This window comes from Solanum stenotomum, chromosome 1 (assembly GCF_019186545.1).
Source record: "Solanum stenotomum isolate F172 chromosome 1, ASM1918654v1, whole genome shotgun sequence".
Classification (NCBI taxonomy): Eukaryota; Viridiplantae; Streptophyta; class Magnoliopsida; order Solanales; family Solanaceae; genus Solanum; species Solanum stenotomum.
Window position 1 is genome coordinate 93,548,151 of NC_064282.1, and position 21,381 is coordinate 93,569,531.

General features: G+C 31.5%; 1 protein-coding gene and 1 non-coding gene across 2 annotated transcripts; both read left to right on the top strand.

Moving 5' to 3' along the window:
• Nucleotides 1-218: 218 nt before the first annotated feature.
• On the top strand, nt 219-1,535 carry LOC125871260 (uncharacterized protein At4g22758-like). The gene is made up of 2 exons (XM_049551859.1): nt 219-821; nt 1,228-1,535. The coding sequence occupies exons 1-2, from the start codon at nt 413-415 to the stop codon at nt 1,389-1,391; spliced, it is 573 nt and encodes a 190-aa protein (XP_049407816.1). The 5' UTR covers nt 219-412; the 3' UTR covers nt 1,392-1,535.
• A 19,409-nt stretch (nt 1,536-20,944) lies between these two features.
• Nucleotides 20,945-21,027, top strand: TRNAL-UAA (transfer RNA leucine (anticodon UAA)). The gene has a single exon. It is a non-coding gene; the product is annotated as a tRNA-Leu (tRNA).
• Nucleotides 21,028-21,381: the final 354 nt, after the last annotated feature.

The window sequence follows — 21,381 nt, forward strand, 5'->3', positions numbered from 1 at the left end:
ACCTCTCTCATCTTTCTCCCAATGTCGCTCACCTTTCTTCTCCATCTAACATATAACAACGAATCGTAGTAAGCAAATTATAGCTATGAAGCCTAAATTAAGTTTTTTAATCGCTATTTGCAAAAATTTTCCAAAAAAAGCCTTAGAGCTAGTTATTTTTATTTCCTTTTATACCCCTCCGTCATGGCTACACTAATATAAAAGCGCATATACCTGGCCGCCAATTTCTTCATTCCTCCTACAACGCTAGGTTTTCACTTCACCCCTCTGCTTCACTCGTAATTACCATTCTACCATTCTTCTATCAATCCCCGCCGGTCACCGGAAAACCGATACTCGCCACCACTCCGCTGCCGCCGCCGCTCTCGGCCTCCTTCTCCGATTCAAGTAACAAATCCACTTGCAAGCAATCATGATGCCGTCACCGAGAACTCACCGGCGAGGTAACGACGAGAAGAATCGAAAGGATATGAGGTTATCGGAGAAATCCAAGTCGTTTCACGGCCAGAGTTCAGGGAGCAGTAAAACGGAGGTGCTCCGGAGGCCGAAGACGGTACCGGACTTACTCGCCGGCGGTAGAAATTCCGCCCGTGAATCGACGGCGGTGAATATCCGTCCGATGAAATTGACGAAGTTGCTGATAAATGTAACGATTCAAAGGAGTGTTGGACCTGTACAGGTACTAATATCGTTGGAATCGACGGTAGCAGATCTCATCGCCGCCGCTTTACGGCAGTACTCGAAGGAAGGAAGACGGCCGGTGCTTTCCTCCGTCGACGCCGCCGATTACGATCTTCATTACTCGCAGTTCAGCTTAGAAAGTAAGAGCCAATTACTTCCTTTAAAAATATATTTACTTACAATTTAAAAATTATGATATGCTTAATTATATGATTTAGTATAATATATAGTAATATTCTTTTATTTATTTATAATTTTTTCAAAATATTAATATTAATCTTGTATTTTTCTATTTCTATTTGTTGATTCTTTAACCTTGGTTATCGTATTGTTGTTCTTTCATGTTTGCTACTCGTTCGGAATCTATCGGAAATAACGTCTCTTTCTGGACCTATGAAAAATTACATCTTTTTTGAGATATTATCACGATGTAGTAAAACGAATAGTTTTTCTGATTTGTTTATTTTAAATAAGTGTATAAAAAATTAATTACAAGAAATTGTTTTTTTTATTAATATTATTAATATTTTTGAATTATTTGTTTAGGTTTGGAGAGGGAAGAAAATCTCAATGCATTGGGATCAAGAAATTTCTTTATGTGCCCAAAAAATGTTGCTTCAACGACGTCGTCTTTAAGTTGTGGGAAACAAGCTGATACAACTACCAAGATACCTTTGCCATGGCTAAAATTCATGGATTTTTTATTGTGAAAAAAAAAAGATGATTAAAATTTATAGTCTTGCAACTTAGTAATATTTCTTATTTTAATGATATTCTAAGTTCCGCTCGATCGTTTCTTAAGTTAATTTACTCAATATTCGAAAAAGAGTAGGCTTTTGAAAGTCTGAAGCTGTAGTTATGAATAGTGTTATTTTTTTACAAAAATATATCTTGTTATAGTTTGATGCTGAACGTTTGAGATTGTATTATTTTATACAATATAGTACATGTTATAGTTGGTCCAAAGTTGAGAATGATGTATATAATCAAGTGATCTCAACATGATGTAACATAATTTTTAAGTGCTAAATTTGAAATGTAATGTATATACCACTATTGATATTTATACTTTTTTGTTTATGTTTTATGAAATTGTGTACTTTACCTTGTCTCTTATCGCTATTTAAACACATCATTAGAGGATTTGAATTGATATAAAAAATACTTTGTGTTTTTTATAATAACTATATATTCAGCGAAATTTCATAAAAATGAGATTTGAAGAGGTAATAGTGTTTGTTGATTCTATCACTATTTCATATAAATGAGATTTGAAGAGGTAGTAGTGTATGTAGATTCTATTACTATTTCATAGAGGTAGAGATGTTGTTTTCGAGAGATCCTCGGCTTAAGTGTATCAAACTCAAGTAAAAGGAGAAGAAAACAATGGAAAAAGCATAGCGGTTAAAAAGAAAAACAGTGTCTACAAGAAATACCAACAACAAAATAATGTGATAATTGAAAAGCAATAACAACACAACCAGTCCTATGACAAACCCTAAACCTTCACAAGGCAAGACAACGCTCTATCTTTACTAGTTTTCTATCATAATACGCGCCCTCAACTCCTTCTTATCTAAAATCATGTCCTCAATCGATAATATGAAGTTGCTGCACCATGTCCTATCTAATCACCTCTCTTTATTACTTTTTTCGCCTATCCCTAATACCCCTCCGCATTCCCCCTACATCCAACCTATTGCACCTCCTTTGCACATGTTCAAACCATCTCAGTTTCGCTTCCCTCATCTTGTCAACAACCGAGACCACTCCCACCTTTTTCAAGATAACCTCATTCCCATTTGGATTGGCTTAAAAAAACAGCTTTTAAGTCAAAAATAAAAAGTCAAACAGAAATGACTTTTAAGTCAAAAAATAAAAAATAGGAGAAGACCTATTTTTGGTTTTTGACTTATTTTAAGTCATTTTAACTTGCCCCTCATATTTTACCTTGCCAAACACTTTCAAACTTATTTAAGTCATTTTTGAATTATTTTAAATTATTTTTTTATATTTGTCAAATACTTCTAGAAGTCAAAAACTGAATTAAAAGTAGATTTGATCAACTTTTAAGCCAATCAAACACCCACAATCTTTTTACTCCTAATATGCTCACACATCTATCTCGACATCCTTATCTCTCTAATATATATCTTTTGAACATATAAGCTCTTAACTTGCCAACATACGATTCGTTAAAGGAAATGAATAGGAACTCGTATTACATATTAATCATGTGTCTTATTATTGTCAAAACTATGTTATGACCTTTAGCCTTTAGGGAAAATATTGAAGATAGTTCTCTCGAAATATTTGAAGTTAAACGTGGACTATTTCTACTCATACATATCTAATCCAAAACACTCCAAAATACTATTTTAGGTTACTAGGGTGGGACATAATAATTGTGAATATGTATGACTATTACAGAAGTATTTGTCAATAAATAAAAGATGAGCAATTTTACCAGTACCAAATATAAAAATTATATTTGTATATTATAACTATAGTTTGTATAATTGCGCTTCATAACAAATTTTATATTTGATATGGAGCTTTTAATTTGTATAATTTGCTACAAACATCCAATTTTATACAAATTGTTCAGTTTTGTATAAATTCATTTATACATTATAATTTGTATAATAAGATTTGTATTTGTATAATTATAAGTGTATAGGACGAAAATATATGTATTTGTATTTATATATACACTTTTCTCTAGCTTTATACAAACACAAACACATTTTATACCGAAATGTATAAAATGACTAATTGTATATCAAAAATGACTAATTGTATACCGAATCAAATGACAAAAAAAGGAAATGTTTGTTGCGAATTACAATTAAAATAAACTATGGCTATAACATTTAATTTGAATTAGTAATTTGCTATTTCATAAAATTTTCCCATAAAAAAAAATGATATTTTCAAATCTTTTATACAAAAAAAACATTATATAATTAAATCAAGTTTATAAGGATGTATGTGGTCATTGTATTCCTTTTATCCCAAAGATGCCATATCATCTTTAGTTCATTATATCTATTATTCTTAGTCAACGTTTGGACATGTATGATTTTAAATCAGCGTATTTAAAAATATAATTTAAAATCATAACTTCATATTTTAAATGCTTTAGATAGTATAATTTGGGATTTCAAAAGTTTTAAAATGTAAAATTTAATTCATAAGTTTATATTTTTTATATAAAAAAAAAGATCCGCTTTAAATTTTGTAAAAAGAAAAAAGACTCGTTTGGCACAAGAAATTTAATTGTACCATGTGAAACAGTGAGAGGATTATATTTAAAGAATAAATAGTTACTACTATTGTTAACTAGTGAATAAAAGTCTGTGTATTTTTATAAGTTTGTAATTATAAATGTTTATTTATAAGAAGAGCAATGATATATACGATTTATCAATACAATATTTTAAGATATTCTGATATATTAATTGTTTATGAACTATGATCATCTCGAAATCGGGCCAACAACGAGTTGGTTAACTAAGCTATTAAGGGTCGGGGTTATGAGGTGGAATAGTGTTTTATACAAAAAAAAATTACTTGGATGAGTATTTTTTAATAAATAATTGCTAATTTTAGTGATGCTTTTTATTTATTGCCATTTTATAGTACTACATAGCAATATACTATGTTAAATCTGTACTATGTATTTGTAGACAAAATATATTTATACTATAGTTTTAATACATATTATAGAAAACAATTTATAAAACACATAATACAAGTTTAACATAGTATTTGTAAATATAGTATATTGCTATGTAATACTATAAAATGGCAATAAATAAAAAGCATCACTAAAATTAGCATAGTATATTGCTATGTAATACTATAAAATGGCAATACACTATGTCAAATCTGTACTCAGCCGAGTTTCTTCTCGAAGAACTTCAGAAACTACCACCTCCAAAGCTGGTAGTTTTTCCCTGTTAAGAATACTAGCACGCAAATGCTCGAACTCGGGCCTGAGTTTCATTAGAAATTGGACTGTCCTTGTCCTCTTCATCGTAGTCATGAAATCCTTCAATCCAGCCGCAGGAATAGAGGCGGAAAAAACCTGATCTTGTTCTGCCCATAATGTTGAGTAATGCAGAATAGAAACAACGAACATTTTTTTCAGCTTGTATAGATTCTGCAAGTAGTCTTTCCAATTCAAATTCTCGAGCCAGATTTTGTTGGTTACCGAGGGTATGTAGATGACTCCACATTTCTGATGCTTTCTCAAAAGATGTCAGTTCCATGGCAATATCAACAGAGACCGAATTCACAAGCCATGTGATAATTTTGCCATTGTTAGCCTCCCAAGTCTCTTTTTCTTTGTCTTCTGTGGGTACAACCTTTGAGCCATCCAGAATACCAAGGAGGCCTTTGCCTCTGATGAAGGCTTTGAAATGGAACTTCCAAATCGGATAGTTATGCCCATCAAATTTTGTTGACAAGGTATCTCGTGAATCCATCCTAATCAGTCAAGGAATAGATTCAAAGATGACTATAGGAATAATGGATATGAATTGAGAATCTAAACCAAAGATGAACGAAACAAATTTACTGGAAAAAAAACAAGGCTTTGATACCAAGTTGAATAACGATAGAGATCCAAAACAATTAGAGATAAAAGAATTGTGATCTGTTTATTGAATAATAAAACTGTAGGATTTACAAGATATTTATACAAGTAATAGAGTCCTAATTATCTGCTGATTTCAAGCTAATGACCGTTAGCCATAATGGGAGATCCCTGATTTTGGGGGAGATCCCTGATCTAGTGTCGATAAATAAGGTATAGTCAACACCCTCCCTCAAACTAATGTTGTGTATCACAAAACATGAGTTTGGACAACAGATAATTGTGTCTACATCTTGACATGGCCTTCGTAAATAAGTCAGCCAATTGATCTTTAGAGGATATATACTTCAGGCTAATACTCCGATCTTCAACCAGTTCTCTAATGTAGTGACAGTCTACATCTATGTGCTTGGTGTTTTCATGATGAACGGGGTTTGTTGCTATTCTGATTGCACTAGTGTTGTCTCCATACAATGTGGTTGATCCTTTCATTTCGATGCCAAGTTCTGATAGCAACCTTCGCAGCCAAATGATTTCAGAGCATGCAGCAGACATACTTCTATATTCTGCCTCTATGGATGACTTCGATGTTCGAGATTGTTTTTTGCACTTCCAAGAGATCATGCACGAGCCAAGCATCATGCACCAACCTATAGTGGATCGTCTTGAATCAGGGCATCCTGCCCAATCTGCGGCAGCGTATCCCACCATGTCCAACGATGAAGATGATGGGAATAAGAGACTCCGATTTACAGTACATTTTATGTATCTAATAACCCTGAGCAAAGCAGTGTAGTGCATCATTGGCTTTACACCTGTACTGCATAAGATATGTCAGGACGACTCATAGTAAGATATATAAATTATCCAACTAGACGTTTATACAAGGTCTGATCTCCAAAAATCTCTCCTTCCTCCTTTTTGTATTTTGTATTCACTTCCATTGGAGTATGAACCTTCTTATGATCAATAAGATTGGCTAATTGAACTAGATCTTCTGCATACTTTTGTTGACTCAATCGTATACCTTCCTTTCCATAGCTTACCTCCAAACCCAAAAAATATGTTAGCTTACCCAAGTCTTTCATTTTGAACGAGGAGTGTAACAGATCTTTCAAACGAGAGATTCCAACTTCGTCGTTTCCTGTGATAATCATGTCATCCACATAAAGAAGAAGAATAGTAATACCTGAGGTAGTCCGACGTAAGAATAATGAATAATCTGAGCTACTTTGAGTAAAACCAGCACCTAAGATTGTAGTGCGAAACTTTTCAAACCAAGAGCGAGGAGCCTGCTTTAATCCATAGAGGGATTTCTTAAGACGACACACCTGATTTAGTTTAATATATTTATGACCTGGTGGTGGATTCATGTAGACCACTTCTTGCAAGTTTCCATGCAAGAAAGCATTCTTGACGTCCAGTTGATGTAACTTCCAACCTTTTATNTGATTTAGTTTAATATACTTATAACCTGGTGGTGGATTCATGTAGACCACTTCTTGCAAGTTTCCATGCAAGAAAGCATTCTTGACGTCCAGTTGATGTAACTTCCAACCTTTTATTGATGCTAAGGCAAGCGATATACGTACGGTCGTCATCTTAGCTACTGGAGCAAATGTTTCATCATAGTCGATTCCATATTCCTGCTTGTATCCTTGAGCTACTAATCTTGCCTTGTATCGATCTAGGGATCCATCAGCTTTCATCTTGATGGAGTACACCCATCTACTTCCAATAATTGTTGCATTTGTTGGTCTGTCCACCATATCCCATGTATCATTCTCCTCAATGGCAACTAATTTTTCATGCATTGCATCCTCCCAACATTTCTGACCACTAGCATGCATGTAAGAGTTTGGTACAACTATAGAATTCAAGGTTGTTAGTAAGGCATAACATCGACCATATTCACCTGTTGAGTATCCATATCGTTCTGGAGGGGGGGCATGCCGAGATGATCGTCTAGTGGGGTCAATGCTATTTTGACGGGTGGGAGAAGGTTGGTTGTTAAGATTTAATGAGGCATTATGTGGGTGAGGTAAAGAATTAGTATTAGCCGAAGTAGTATCATTATCAATAAAAGGATCAAAGTCATAAGTAGTACCTGATGTGGTAGAGGACATGGTCGACGAAGGACCAACGGCAAGGTGGCTATGGCAAGTAGTATCATGAGAAGAAAATTTATTCAGGAAAGACATAGTAGAGAATTGTGAGTCTTTGTTAGTATAAATAAAAGACGTCTCAAAGAAGATAACATGTCGTGAGATTCTTAATGAACGACATGTTGAATCATAACACAAATACCCCTTTTGAATATCATTGTATCCTAAGAAAACACATTTAACGGCTTTTGAAGATAATTTATGACGTTCATGATCCGAAAGAAGAACAGAGCACACACAGCCAAATACTTTAAGATGTGAATAGTTAGGCAATTTCTTGAAAAGAATAAAATAAGGACAATTTTGTTTCATGGTCGAGGATGATTGTCTATTTATGAGATAAATAGATGTTTGGATTGCTTCAACNTTGAGAAAGATGTGTATGATTAAGTGATCGATCTCAACATGATGTAACATAGTTTTCAAGTGTTAAATTTGGAATGTTAATGTATATATAACTATTGATATTTTTACTTTTTGTTTATGTTTTATTAAATTGTGTACTATTTACATTGTCACTTGTCACTATTTAAACAGATCACTAGAGTTTTGGATTTGAATTTTAGATATGAAAAATATTTCATTACAGAGTACTACAACAACAATAACAATAATATATTCAATGAAATCTCATAAAGAGAGATGAGAAGGGTAGAGTGTACGCAGATCCTACCACTACCTTGTGAAGGTTAAGACACTATTTTAAAAAAAAGTCTTGATTTAAGTGTATCAAACTCAAGTAAAAGGAGAAGAAAACTACAAGAAAAAATAATAAGAACTATAAAAAAAATGTGATAATTGAAAACCAATACCAACACAACTATAAGAGTAGGAACCTTAACAAGACAAGACAATACTTCTATCCAAATACATGATCTCCACTCCTTTCTATCTAAAGTCATGTCCTTGATCGATAATATAAAATTGTGTTATGTCCTGCCTAATCACCTCTCCCCAATACTTTTTCGGCCTACCCCTACCCCTCCATGTACCTGTTACATCCAACTTTTCGCACATTCTCTGCACATTTTCATTAGTCTCGCTTCCCTCATCTTGTCATGAGCCAAAGAGGCTACTTCTATCTTCTCCCAAATAACCTCATTTCTAATCTTGTCACTCCTAGTATACCCATACATCCATATCAATATCCACATCTCTGCGACATACATCTTCTGAACATGTGAGTTCTTAACTGGCCAACATACGATCCATTAAAGGAGATGAATAGTAACTTGTATTACATATTAATTAAGTCTCTTATTGTCAAAACTATGTTATGACCTTTAGGGAAAATATTGAAGATAGTTCTCTCTAAATATTTGAAGTTAGGTGTGGATTATTTCTACTCATACATATCTAATCCACACACTCCAAAAGACTAGTTTAGTTACTAGTGTAATAATTGTGAATATGTATGACTATTACAGAAGTATATATCCATAAAGAAAATGATATTTTCGAATCTTTCATTAAAAAAAAGAAGATATATATAATTAAAATCAAGTTTATAAGGATGTGTGGCCACTATTATATTTCTTTTATCCTGAAAAGTGTCACACCATCTTTAATTCATTGTTTCTATTACTCTTAGCCGGCGTTCGGACATGTATAATTTAATTGTTGTGTTTGAATATGCAACTTAAAATCATAATTTCATATTTTAAATGCTTCAAAAAAATAATCTGGAATTTCAAAATTTCAATATATAAAATTTGATCCATAAGTTTATAATTTGTATTAAGAAAAGAAAAAAGACTCATCATTTTAAATTTAAAAAAAAAAAAAAAACAAAGAAGAAGAAAGAACTCATGTTCAACATATTTAAAGAATAATACTATTGTTAACTAGTGAATATTAATAAAATTGTGTGTATCTTTATAAGTTTGTAATCACAAATATTTATTTATAAAAAAACAACGAAATATATGATTTATCACTACAATATCTTAAGATATTTTGATATATTATTTATGAACTGATGATCATCGGACCAACTACGAGTTGGTTAACTGAGCTATTAAGGGTTGTGGTTATGAGGCCAGAATAGTGTTCTATAAAAAAAAATTACTTGAGTGAGTACTTTCTAATAAATAATTACTGATTTTAGTGATACTTTTTATTTATTATCATTTATGACATTACATAGCAATATACTATCCCCTCCATTTCAATATTAAGTTAATTTTTGAGGTATTTTCCATTTTTCAAAAACTTAATTGTTCAGTTTTCAGGATTACTTTTAGAGTGTTCTTCCAATTTTACTCTTCATTAGTTAGTATTGGAATTAGTGATTAATTAATATTTAGTTATTTTAATCATAAATTTGACAATAATTAATAAGGGTAAAAATGGAAAACTAGGTTCAATTTATGTCTTAATCTACTTTTCTTAAAGGGTGTGAAATACCTCAAAAATTAACTTAATATGGAATGGAGAGAGTATGTTAAATATGCACCATGTATTAAAAGTAATTATGCATGCAATATAGATGTATGTAAGTGTTTTAAAATATATTGTGCTTGTTTGATAAGAATTTGACATAACGTATTGTAAGTGTAATGAAGTGTATGATAAATATATAATTCATCAATAAACTTATATTATATGTGTTTTATAAATTGTTTTTTATAATATGTATTAAAACTGTAAATAAATATATTTTGTTACCATTATAAATGATAAATGTTTTCTTGATATAATTTAAATTTTTTTAAAAAATCCCCAATTTTTACATTTTGAACACTTCTACAAAAAATAGTCGGTTACTTTTTTCCATTGTTGACTTCTTCTATCTTCTTTTTTGGTGACTAACCTCAATAATATAATAGCCTTTTTTCTTTAGAACGTCATTTTTTTTTGTCATGTTTTTATTAGCTAATAGTAAGGTCCCTTTCACTTCTTCTATTATGTTTTTTGGGTGTATTTTTTCATAGAGTTATTATATTTGTTCATAATTATGTCTAACAATCCATAAGTTGCTTGACGTTGTGAATAAACTTTATTCTTAATTGACATATATGCTTGTCGTGGAAACTTTTGACTCTGAATATCCTAGATTAATTCAAACTTGAATAAAAAGGAAGGTGAAAAATGATTTATATCGATCGCCTGAATGCATTAATTTAAAATGGATTTTATGTTGACCCTCTAATTTAAATGATTTATATCCTTCACTCTAATGAAGGACTAAGTAGGGACACATGACACAATCTTATCCGTCCATCTAATATTTAATAAATGTCGGGTCGGTGGATAAGATTAAGACATGTTTATGTCTGTTAGTTTATAGGGTATATATGCTCTAGTTTTTGGACGGCAGGGGCACCAATGTCCCAAAAATATGACGGAGGATATCTACATACCATTTACAATAGTTCGGGGTATATTTGTCCTTTTTTCCAGAAGAAAATAATATATTTATTTGGATAATGAGCATTTTTGACCCATTATTAAATAACAATAAGGGTATTTTTTTGACCAATGTATTGACGGCAAGGACATTTTTGGACCAAACTACAAACGGAGGGAATTTTTGTTTCTTTCCCATAGTTTAAGTGCATTTTTAACCAAAGTATTGACGATAAGAGCATTTTTGAGCCAAACTATAAATGAAGGGCATTTTTGAGCCAAACTATAAATGAAGGACATTTTTGTTCCTTTCACATAGTTTAAGGACATTTTTGACCATTTTTTCTATATTTATTTAAATGGAGTATATAATTAAATTGTTAATAGAAAGACAATTTTAAACATGAAAATAAAGTTAGGCACGAATTTGATTCACTAGTTGAAAGATAGCATTTTGAGTCATTTCTAACAAGTTAATCACATTTTCTTTATCCAATTGATGAAAAAAAAGACAAATTTAATTCAATAAAAAGACAAGGATAATTTAAAATCCTTTTTAATACATTAACGATATATTTTTTTTTTTATCCTTTTCCGTTTATTTAGTAGTGTGATTAATTGATGATATATAGGAAAAGGCATCACGTATTATTTGAAACGAAAAAGAGTAGACGTAAAGAATTTTTTTTAATTATTATTTTTTATCATTATTATTAGTTGTGGGGTATACAAGTCTTATTATTCTACGTCATTATCCACTAATCAACAGAAGACAATAAAAAGGTGCTAGGAAAGTATCAAATTATGTTGTGCTTTTGTCTAATCAAATGAAAAGCTTCTTTTAATTAGATTTAGACGTGTCACATTTCTCAATTAATGAAATTAACAGATCTTTTTCTTTATGGTAGTTTTCAACGAGAAACGTAGAAAATGCCTAAAAGCTACATTGTCAACAAAGTTGATAGCAATTGACAATTTTATTAGACATATCAGGTTAAAACTAATTCTGGTACACACATCTGGATCACAACAATCAAAGTTTCAAAATTTAGGCCTCCAATCATAAAAAAAAAGCCTTTTTATTAAAAAGAAAGAAATAACTTTTAGTCTCAGATATAAAAAAAAAATTAAAATTTAGGCCTCCAATTTATTTTTGGCTTTAGGCCACTAATTAGCTTGAGCCGTCACTGCGTACATGGCTAATAAATTCATATGGACAGAACAAGTTCACTAAGGTGCCATGCAAAGTTAGCTAACATGAATCATATACATTCCTAAGCTGCATTACTCCAAAATAAGAAGACAGAGAACAAGAATTTTACTAACGCCGTTTCATTTAGTAGAGAAGCCTTCTTCCAACTCTTTCCAGCAAATGACTCAAGTCAAACTAAACCTGTTGCACAAATCTTGAGTTAACTCGAACTACCTGTTACATAGTTCATTGTAAGCCGTAATTGAAATCACCTTCTTAGTCCTTACGTGCAGGAAACCTGGACCTGCAAAACTCATCAAAACACTTCCATAAACAAAACTCAAAAACGGAGAACAGATGGGAACGATACTAACCTGGATGTGCTCAGGGGTAAAAGAACCTAACTGCAACAAGAACAACACAATTGTACGATAAAAAGGTTCATTCATACTGTTCTCATTACAATACATTCTCAAACCGATCACACTACCAAAATGAAAGGACAACCACCGTGAAAAGGAAAATAAACATTTGGGGGAAGGAACACCTAAGAAACTATCTAGGAAATAGAACATTAAAATGGCATACAGACTACAGTAGGCACAAAACTAAATAAACTCAATGAAATACAATAATCTCAATGATGATAACATGGAAATACATGATCATTAAGGATTCATATAGCCGATCCCAACTTCTCTGGAACTAAGGTGTAGTCATTGTACAATACCAACGGCAATTTAATTTAGAAGTCCTAATAATCAAGGGAAAGTGTGTGAGGTGAAAATGTTCTCCAGATATAGTTAAGTAAGAAAACTCCACAATGATGGGCCTCTCTGCAGTTACAAGCAAAAGTTTGAGGAACTAGTCATAACTTTAAGTATCTAAACAAGTAACATAACCAAGGGTACCCTGTATTTGGGCTAAAATATATATGTACAAATAATCTACAAAACTCAATAAGCAAAACAAATTTTGATTCGAAAACCACAAACTAAAAATTCTGGTTCCGTCTAAGGGTACTAAATCTTTATACCATTTTAAACTGATGCTCTAATACTTTTACAAGGAAAGGATTAGTGCAGTAAAAATGTTACCAGCATAAAGTCTTCCGGAAAGATTTTTAAGAGCTTTTGCAGCCTGTTCCTCCTCTCTAAACTGAACATAAACGTTGCCAACCTGCATGTGCACATTGTACATAAATAAAATGTCAACCCATAATCTAAATCATCCCCAGAAAAGACTTACCATGTGATCCACAATATTGTCACAAATGTTCAAGTTCTCAATCTCTCCATAATTGTTCAGTTCTTCAAATAAATGTTCATAAAAATCCTGCAACATCATCAAAATAAGTGATATTCCATCAAAACATCCACCTAAAGAACCTATCTGAAAAACATAATATGATAAAATGAAGTATGAGAAGACTCCATCTGCAGATAGAATCACATATTAAACATCTCAAATTAAGAATACCACTTACATTATATCTTGAAACAAATATGTTATTGCCCATAAAAAACACAAAAGAGGCTTTTGGCTTACTTCTTTTTGTTCTACAATTCTTCCATTAGAGGCGGAGCCAAGGTTAACAGTTTAGGAGTTCTAAATCAATTTTGTTTGAGGTTTCACAAGTTAATTTTTTAATACAAATATAGGGTATACGAAAAAGCTGATGGGTTCGTTCACCTAGCTCCGCCTCTGAGCAAATCCACAAGCGAGCATACAATTTACTAGTTTTAAGAATCATTAACATCACTAAATATCTACATAACCATAAAATAACTAGAAATCCAAAAAAAAAATAAAATGAAAATTGATAATTTAGATTTGTTTACCTCAAAATGTTGCTGCATTATGAGAGGATCAATACGTGTAAGCACGTCGGGCCTTTGATACATGTTAGGAAGGAGAAGTGTAGGGCTAATACTGGGTTTTGTATGAAGCCTAGAACAACGATCGACATGTCTACAAGCACCAATTTTGAAGTAAAATGGACAATTCACTCTGTCTTTCTCTGTACGAAATGCTCCGTCATTACACTTCAGTTCAGTTCACATTTCTCTCTTTAGGGTTTTTCTTGGTCTGAAATGGAAGAATCTTGATGGATGAAGAAGAAGAAGAATTTATACAAACTTCTGGATGATTCTAAAAAAGTGTTAAGAGTTGTAACTAACTAATTTAACTTGTTATGCATATTTCATTTAGATATCAAATTAGTTTTAATTAGATATTTCAAAGGAAGAAGAATATTTTTATGTATCAAATAATTGAGTTAATAGTATAAAATATATTATTTCCATTAGTTTTATGCATTTTTGTTGGTTTAATAAGCTATAAAGTTGTATGCATTTTCTACCTCGAAAACACATAACCCCCGATTTAACAGTACAATTTACTTTATCACTTAAATTATAACTACTATTTTAAATATTTTTTTTATAAATTAACTTTTTTAAAAAATACATGATATTTTTAATTTAGAGGCAAATAAAATTTGGGAGTCTCATTTTTTTTAGAAAAAAAATTAATCTTTTTCTCTCTTTATTTTATTGTCTTCCCCAAATACTTTCTTCTCCATTGAAGCACTCTTATACCTTTCTTCTTCCATATTAGCCATTATTTCTCTATCTTTATCCCCCACCTCTGCATCCAACTTCCATTCCACCAGCCCTTTTATAATCCACAAAATCCAACACCAACATTATATTATTGAGGTCGATTTCACAAATATAAACTTTCTTATTGTTTGAGTGACCCATTTTAATTTCTATTAATTGTGATGGATAAAATGTGGGTCTATCAACTTTCTTATACAACTTTCATTTTTCATTTGAATTGTCAAAAAAATAAATGACTTTAAAAAAATCTATTCTCACAATGACAACTTTATGGGAGTGGGGTGGGGAGGGAGAAGCTTCGAAGAAGAAAAAGTTAGTATGTTATTTTTTGTCAAAAAATGGTGAGTCATAAAAAAAAACAACCATTAAAGGTTTAAAATGGACGATTTTTTTTCCAGTTAAGATTGAAAATGAACGAAAAAGAAAGAAAGGAAGGGGGGCGTAGAAGAGTAGAAATTTAAGAATTGGGTCCCACTTGTTAAAAATATTTAACTTAATGAAAATGGGGTCAACATTTTAAACTTTGATTTTAGAATTATTTTTTTTTAGTTCATTAATTAATTAGTTGCGTAGAAGAAAGGAATTTAAGAAGTGCGCCCCTTTGTTAAAAATATTTAAAATTAATGAAAACGGCTTCACATTTTAAATTTTGATTTAAGAAAATGTATTTTTATAATTAATTAATTGATTATGTAATGAATTTTAAGAAGTATTTAAGGAAAAAGGTGAATAAACAAAAGAATAAGTAAATTTAATGNTTTCTCTAAGTTCAATGTGTATAATTATAGAAGATAACATATTTTAAGTTAATTTAATTTTAATAGACGAATAAATAATATATAAATATTTTTAAACAAATTAAAGTTAAAGTGTTTAATTCAAGTATTTTATTGTTAGGATTTAAGATATTCAATTGGAACTAGGATTAATACGAGAATGAAATATCCTAATAAGTTGAGCAAGACAAATGCAATGCCTCTTAAAGTTTATGCTACTCTAAACGTTAGTTTACTTCTATATAGATTGGTATATATTTTCTTGAAAAGACATTTTTAAATCCTACAAACTCTTGAATTTTTAAAGAGACCAAGGTATTAACGGTTGACTTTCTCATAAGTGAAATGGTCAATAAACGCTCCTCGAAGTGTTGTCCGACGTTCTTGACGATCAAATATGACACAAGGAGATCTGCATCATCATACGTTTGATAAATACATTATTAGTGACCCTTGAATCATAGAGAAAAATCAAGAAATAAGAATTAAGTGAATACACATAATTACCAGCAGCAAGGTTTTCGGTGGAGTGATGTCATGATCTAAGACTACTCCCTAGACATGACATGCATGGGAGATAAGCAGATCATTGTCTCAAGTGGAAATATCATATAATACTAAATCAGAGTACAAAATCATAAACAGGAAAATACAATGTCTGACAACAAACCTCTACTACATAATAGTGATTAGGAGAAGCCCTCGCTCACTCGAACAATCTGAAAACTTAAGTAAGTCTGAAAGACATATAAGAACATATCTAGTATACCCTCGAACTATAAGGACTCACCAATCTTGAGCAAAGTTGATAGAACCTAATTCTAACAGAAACCTGAGTGAGGTGCCTCAGAACTTATATTATAAAACAATATAAGCACAAAAGATATATGCGGTCAACACTTAGAATATACTACGTATGTGGAAAAATGCATGAGTTTAAAAAAAAAATAGCATAATGAATCTGAAAATGTGATAATGTAATGACCAAGTAAACATAACATAAATATGATCATATGATTTTATAAAACAAAGTACAAGGTCATGCATTCTTCTTTAAATCATAATCATAACATAAGTCTTTGAGGAAATCATAATTTTTTGTAGGATTTACCATTAACCAACATATACCATTTGAGCTATAACATGGAGTTTAGCGAATTGCTCCCACACCAAAAAGAGAATGTCATACTTGTCAAGGTAAGGACCATAATCATGAGATTATGTGGATCCACTAGCTAATGTCTATCTGAGGCAAGTCTTATGGAGGCGCGTAATTATGGGACAAGAAGATTGCTACTAACAGGTGAACCTTCATCCCATAGTTCACTCAGTGCTAAGTTAAGTAAACTCCCAACGAAAAACATGCATAATTGTACCATATTCATAATCCTTGAAATTGTAAGAATATAGTAATACCAAATCATTCATAAACTTCATAATAATAAAAATAGCTCCTTTAAATCATGACTTCATAAAAAATAAAAATAAATCATGATTTCATAGCATACTCATAAGAGACACTTATCTAAAACATCTAAATCATGATCATCTTTCATAATAAGAATTACTTCAATCGGAAGTATTCAATTTCATAAAACATGTTTACTACTTTATCTAAAAGCATTTTTGCTTCATAAACTCTTCAATTCATAATGCATGCATATCTTCAAAGATTACTATTCATAAGATACTTGTATAGCCTAGGTTCATGTGATATCATTGAAAACTTTGAAATATGATCAAATCTTGCATAATAAGATCAATAATGATGAATAAAACTAGATCCAATTGAACTCATAAAAAAACATGAAAACACTAGAAATCAAGTTAGAATCATAAGTAGAAATTAAGGCTTCTTTGAAACTCAATGGGTGAAGAGGAACCCATTGATGAATTTCTCATATACATTGATGAAGCTTTATATTGAAATCTGAAAAGGAGACATGAAGCTTGAAGAAACCCTTGAATCACCTTGAGAGGAACTTGGAGAAGAAGACTTGAGGGTTTTGAGAGAATAAGAGTGAATGGGGAGAGTTTGAGCCTCGGAATCCTTTAAAGTGTTCTAAATAACCTCAAACGAAATTTAAACATTAAAAAAAGTAAGAAAAGATCTAATTAATCGTAAGAAACGACCCAAATTGAGTCATGAGTAGCACCCACACTTAACCTCCTAAGTGGGCGAACCAAGGAATCCAAACCCAACATATATCAATAATTCAACTACGAATAACAACAACAATAACGCAGAAGCTCAAAACTTATTATCCCCAAAATCTGAAGGTCATCACATCAAGGACATCTAATCTTCAAATACTAAGTCTAAGAGTATTAAAGACACCAAAATAAATGAATAAAATAGTTTATGTCCAAAAACTAAGGACATCATGCTATGACAAAGAGAATCCAACACAAACTCAAATGAATAGCTCACCCTTGAACCTGATATGCTGAGACTAGCTAGAGCTGAAGGCGAGTCAAAGTCGCTAGTACACTCGTTGCACTCCATAAAAGGAAAACAAAGAAAAATACAAGTAGGGCTCAGTACGGGACAACATGTATTGAATAGGTATCATCGGCACCCAAAATAGAAACTAATATACAATGAATAATAGTATAAAATCAACTATGACACACTTAGCATGTGGCAAGCAACAAACAACATGAACCGATGACAACAACACTAAAGTAAGTACGCAATCAATCACAATATCAAGCATACATGGGGACTCATGCCTCCACACCACGCTCATTTGGGAAATGGGTTCTTTGAGATTGAGTACATTAAGTTAATTCAATATTTTTTTCCTTTAATGTTACCGTGTCGGAACGTGACACTCCGATCGAATTATATCGTGTCAGAACGTGACACTCTGATTCAATTATACCGTGTCAGAACGTGACACTCTAATCTAATAATACCGTGTCGGAACGTGACACTCCAATACAATTATACTGTGTCGGAACGTGACACTCTGATCCATTATACCATGTCGGAACGTGACACTCCAATTCAATTATACCGTGTCGGAACGTGACACTCCGATCCAATAATATCATTTATTATCACCACTTTTCAATTCATTAACAATATTTCATCAAGCCTTCTTTATTCAAGGCATCACTTCGATAGAAAGGGTTCAAGATTATAAATTCCACGGTCTCAGGATTTCAGACCAATCACAAACCACACAACCAAGCTACACAATCACACGATCAAGTACATAGAAAACTTCACAATATCATTCAATGCATATCAATCACTATTAAGAGTCTATCTATCAAATTGAATAAACCATAACCTACCTCCACCGAAGAACTGACGTCAAGCAAGTTAGTTCTTCAATGCTTTTCCTTTCCTCAATGCCTCTGAACCTTTCCAATCTATCAAGTATATATGCATAATTTGTAAGTTTATGAAGTCCATAGACACCCATGTTACCATATGTCAATTTACCCAATTCTATCAATTTTCCTAAAGTTCAAGCCTAAAGATAAATCTTAATTCCTACAATTAGCGTAACTTTAACGATATTTAAATAATCCAGTACACCTAATATTTAATAACCTATCTCAATATATCTAAATTTAAATTATAATGTGATAATAATAAGAACCATTCAAAAATCGAAAACTCACTGGTTTGCGAAACCAGTAGCATACTACGGAAATAAATCATAGAACTAACTTTCCAATCTATGTGTGTTATCACACCATGATCATTATCCAATGATTATATCATGAATACTTTTGAGCATATATTCTCCAAATTCACAAGGATCACAAGTAGCCGTAAGAAAATTATTGGATTTAACATCTCAATTTCTAATTCTCTTCTTTAATTCTTTCCACTCAACTTTAATACTATAATAATGTCTTTTATCCCTAATTTCCCTATACACAACCATTATATAATAATAATATTAATATTAATCTGCAACAACTACATCTACAACCCATAGCCGCCACCACTCAACTTGCACTACACTTTATCCCTAAATATTTGATATTGCACCACATGCAAACGCCTAATGGTAACTCTAAACCATCAAGTATTAATTAAGGCAATTGAAGAATGAAGTTACTTCGGTGTCGGTTTTCACTGGTAGACGTCGCAGGTAAGGTTTTCCTCTACGGTAAATCTTCTTGTCTAGTCTTTTAATTATTTAGGGTAAATAATTATCAACTAATAATTAAATAATTACTAAACCCTCTAATTTATTCTTATTCATGGGCCATAATTTAATTAAATAAATTATGGACTTAGTCCATTAGCTACCACTAATAAAAACAATTAAAACCACCTCACTAAATTTATAATAGTAGTTACAAATAATCCAAATTACCCATTTAAAATCTATCGTAAAGTCTTTTATAAAATAAAAAGCTCTAGTACTCAAAACGACCAAATGAGTCATTACAATAACTACTAAATCCACTCTGCGAACCCTATGTACGGTCCCACACAAGGGACCATTGACCGTACTGGTCATTCGTGGACCATATTCAGAAAACCCATCTTTCTGAAGTCAAATCATGAACCTACTTCCACTTGACATCATCCAATGTACGACCCGTACACTCCCTCATAGAATCCCTAGTACTAAAATCCCTGAGTTCTGAAGGCTAAATCAATGAGTCACAAACACAACCCATATTCAAATCCACGAGCCATCTTGTTTGCTCATTCATAGAGATTCTGAAATGCCAAATTTTCAAGGTCGCAACCACGACTGCATCCACAAGTCATAGAACCCTATACGGTCCATACATTGCCTTGTACAAACTTGCACGAACAATATTTCCTGCACCGTTTCAACTTCTAATGATGACTTTTACACTTTCAAGTGTTAAGTATTCATTTATCCTTAACCAGAAGTTTCAGCTTTGAGTTTTTTTGGCTATAGAGTTGCCTTTGTTAGGGAGCACTTAGCTCCCCCCGTACCCCCCAAACTCCCAATGTGAGATTTCATGGCGCGAATCCAAATTTAATCGGACTGTAATATAGGTACCGAACATGATTGAAAAATCAAAACAAAAAAAAAATTGAATACACAATACTCTCAATAATCTTTTCTTTATATATATATATATATATATATTACTTTCTGATTGTATTATACTTTTTGTATTTGAAATTTTTTTGTTGCAAATACGCATATTTATTACTCTCAATCTTAATGAATAAAATCATTATTTATATAAAAAAAATTATTTTGTGATTGTAAATTTTCAAAATATTTGTTGCAAACTGATTTGCCGTAAATATCGAATACTTAAGTGTTTTCATATTAAGGCTCATTTTTTTTTAAAAAAAGAAAAAGATTAGCTCTATTATGGATCAAGTAGTCAAACTATTTTTATTTTGATTAATTTTATAAAACCTGTGACTTTTTAGATACTATCATGTATTATATCTAAATTTGTAAATGCTAGTTTATCACAGTATGAAATTTCTTAGTCTTTTTCTAAAAAAAAAAAATTGGTTGAAAATATTTTTTACAATAACAAAACTAAAGGATTTATTACTAATAAAATAATGTGCTCCTATTAATCATCTTGGTGGTTTGCCCGAGTGGTTAAGGGGGAAGACTTAAGATCTTCTGCACATAAGTGCGCGTGGGTTCGAACCCCACAGCCACCATTTTCTTTTTTATTTTTCCCATCTTTCTAACCACGCACTATCTCGGGCTTAAACCACATAAAACTCATCACTATCTCGTAAGGGCATTGAAACCGTACCATAATTTATTTTTATTTTAAAAAAAGAAAGAAAAATTGTACAATCCCTCTTTATATTTCATTCTCTATATTATTAATATTTAAAGTATTAAACAATTTAGTTGTACCGATAGAAATTTTTTACAATCGTATAGATATATGTGCAATCATTTTTGCTTAAACTACATTTTCCGCATAGTTGAAAGAATTGGTTTCTACTTTTTGACAAATTATAGCCTTTGCAAAATCAAATTTAAATAATTTTTAAAAATTCCTT

Coding starts and splice junctions, on each gene's coding strand:
- LOC125871260 (XM_049551859.1), top strand. CDS start 413: ATGATGCCGTCACCGAGAACTCACCGGCGAGGTAACGACGAGAAGAAT. Junction 822..1,227: donor CTCGCAGTTCAGCTTAGAAA/GTAAGAGCCAAT, acceptor TTATTTGTTTAG/GTTTGGAGAGGGAAGAAAAT.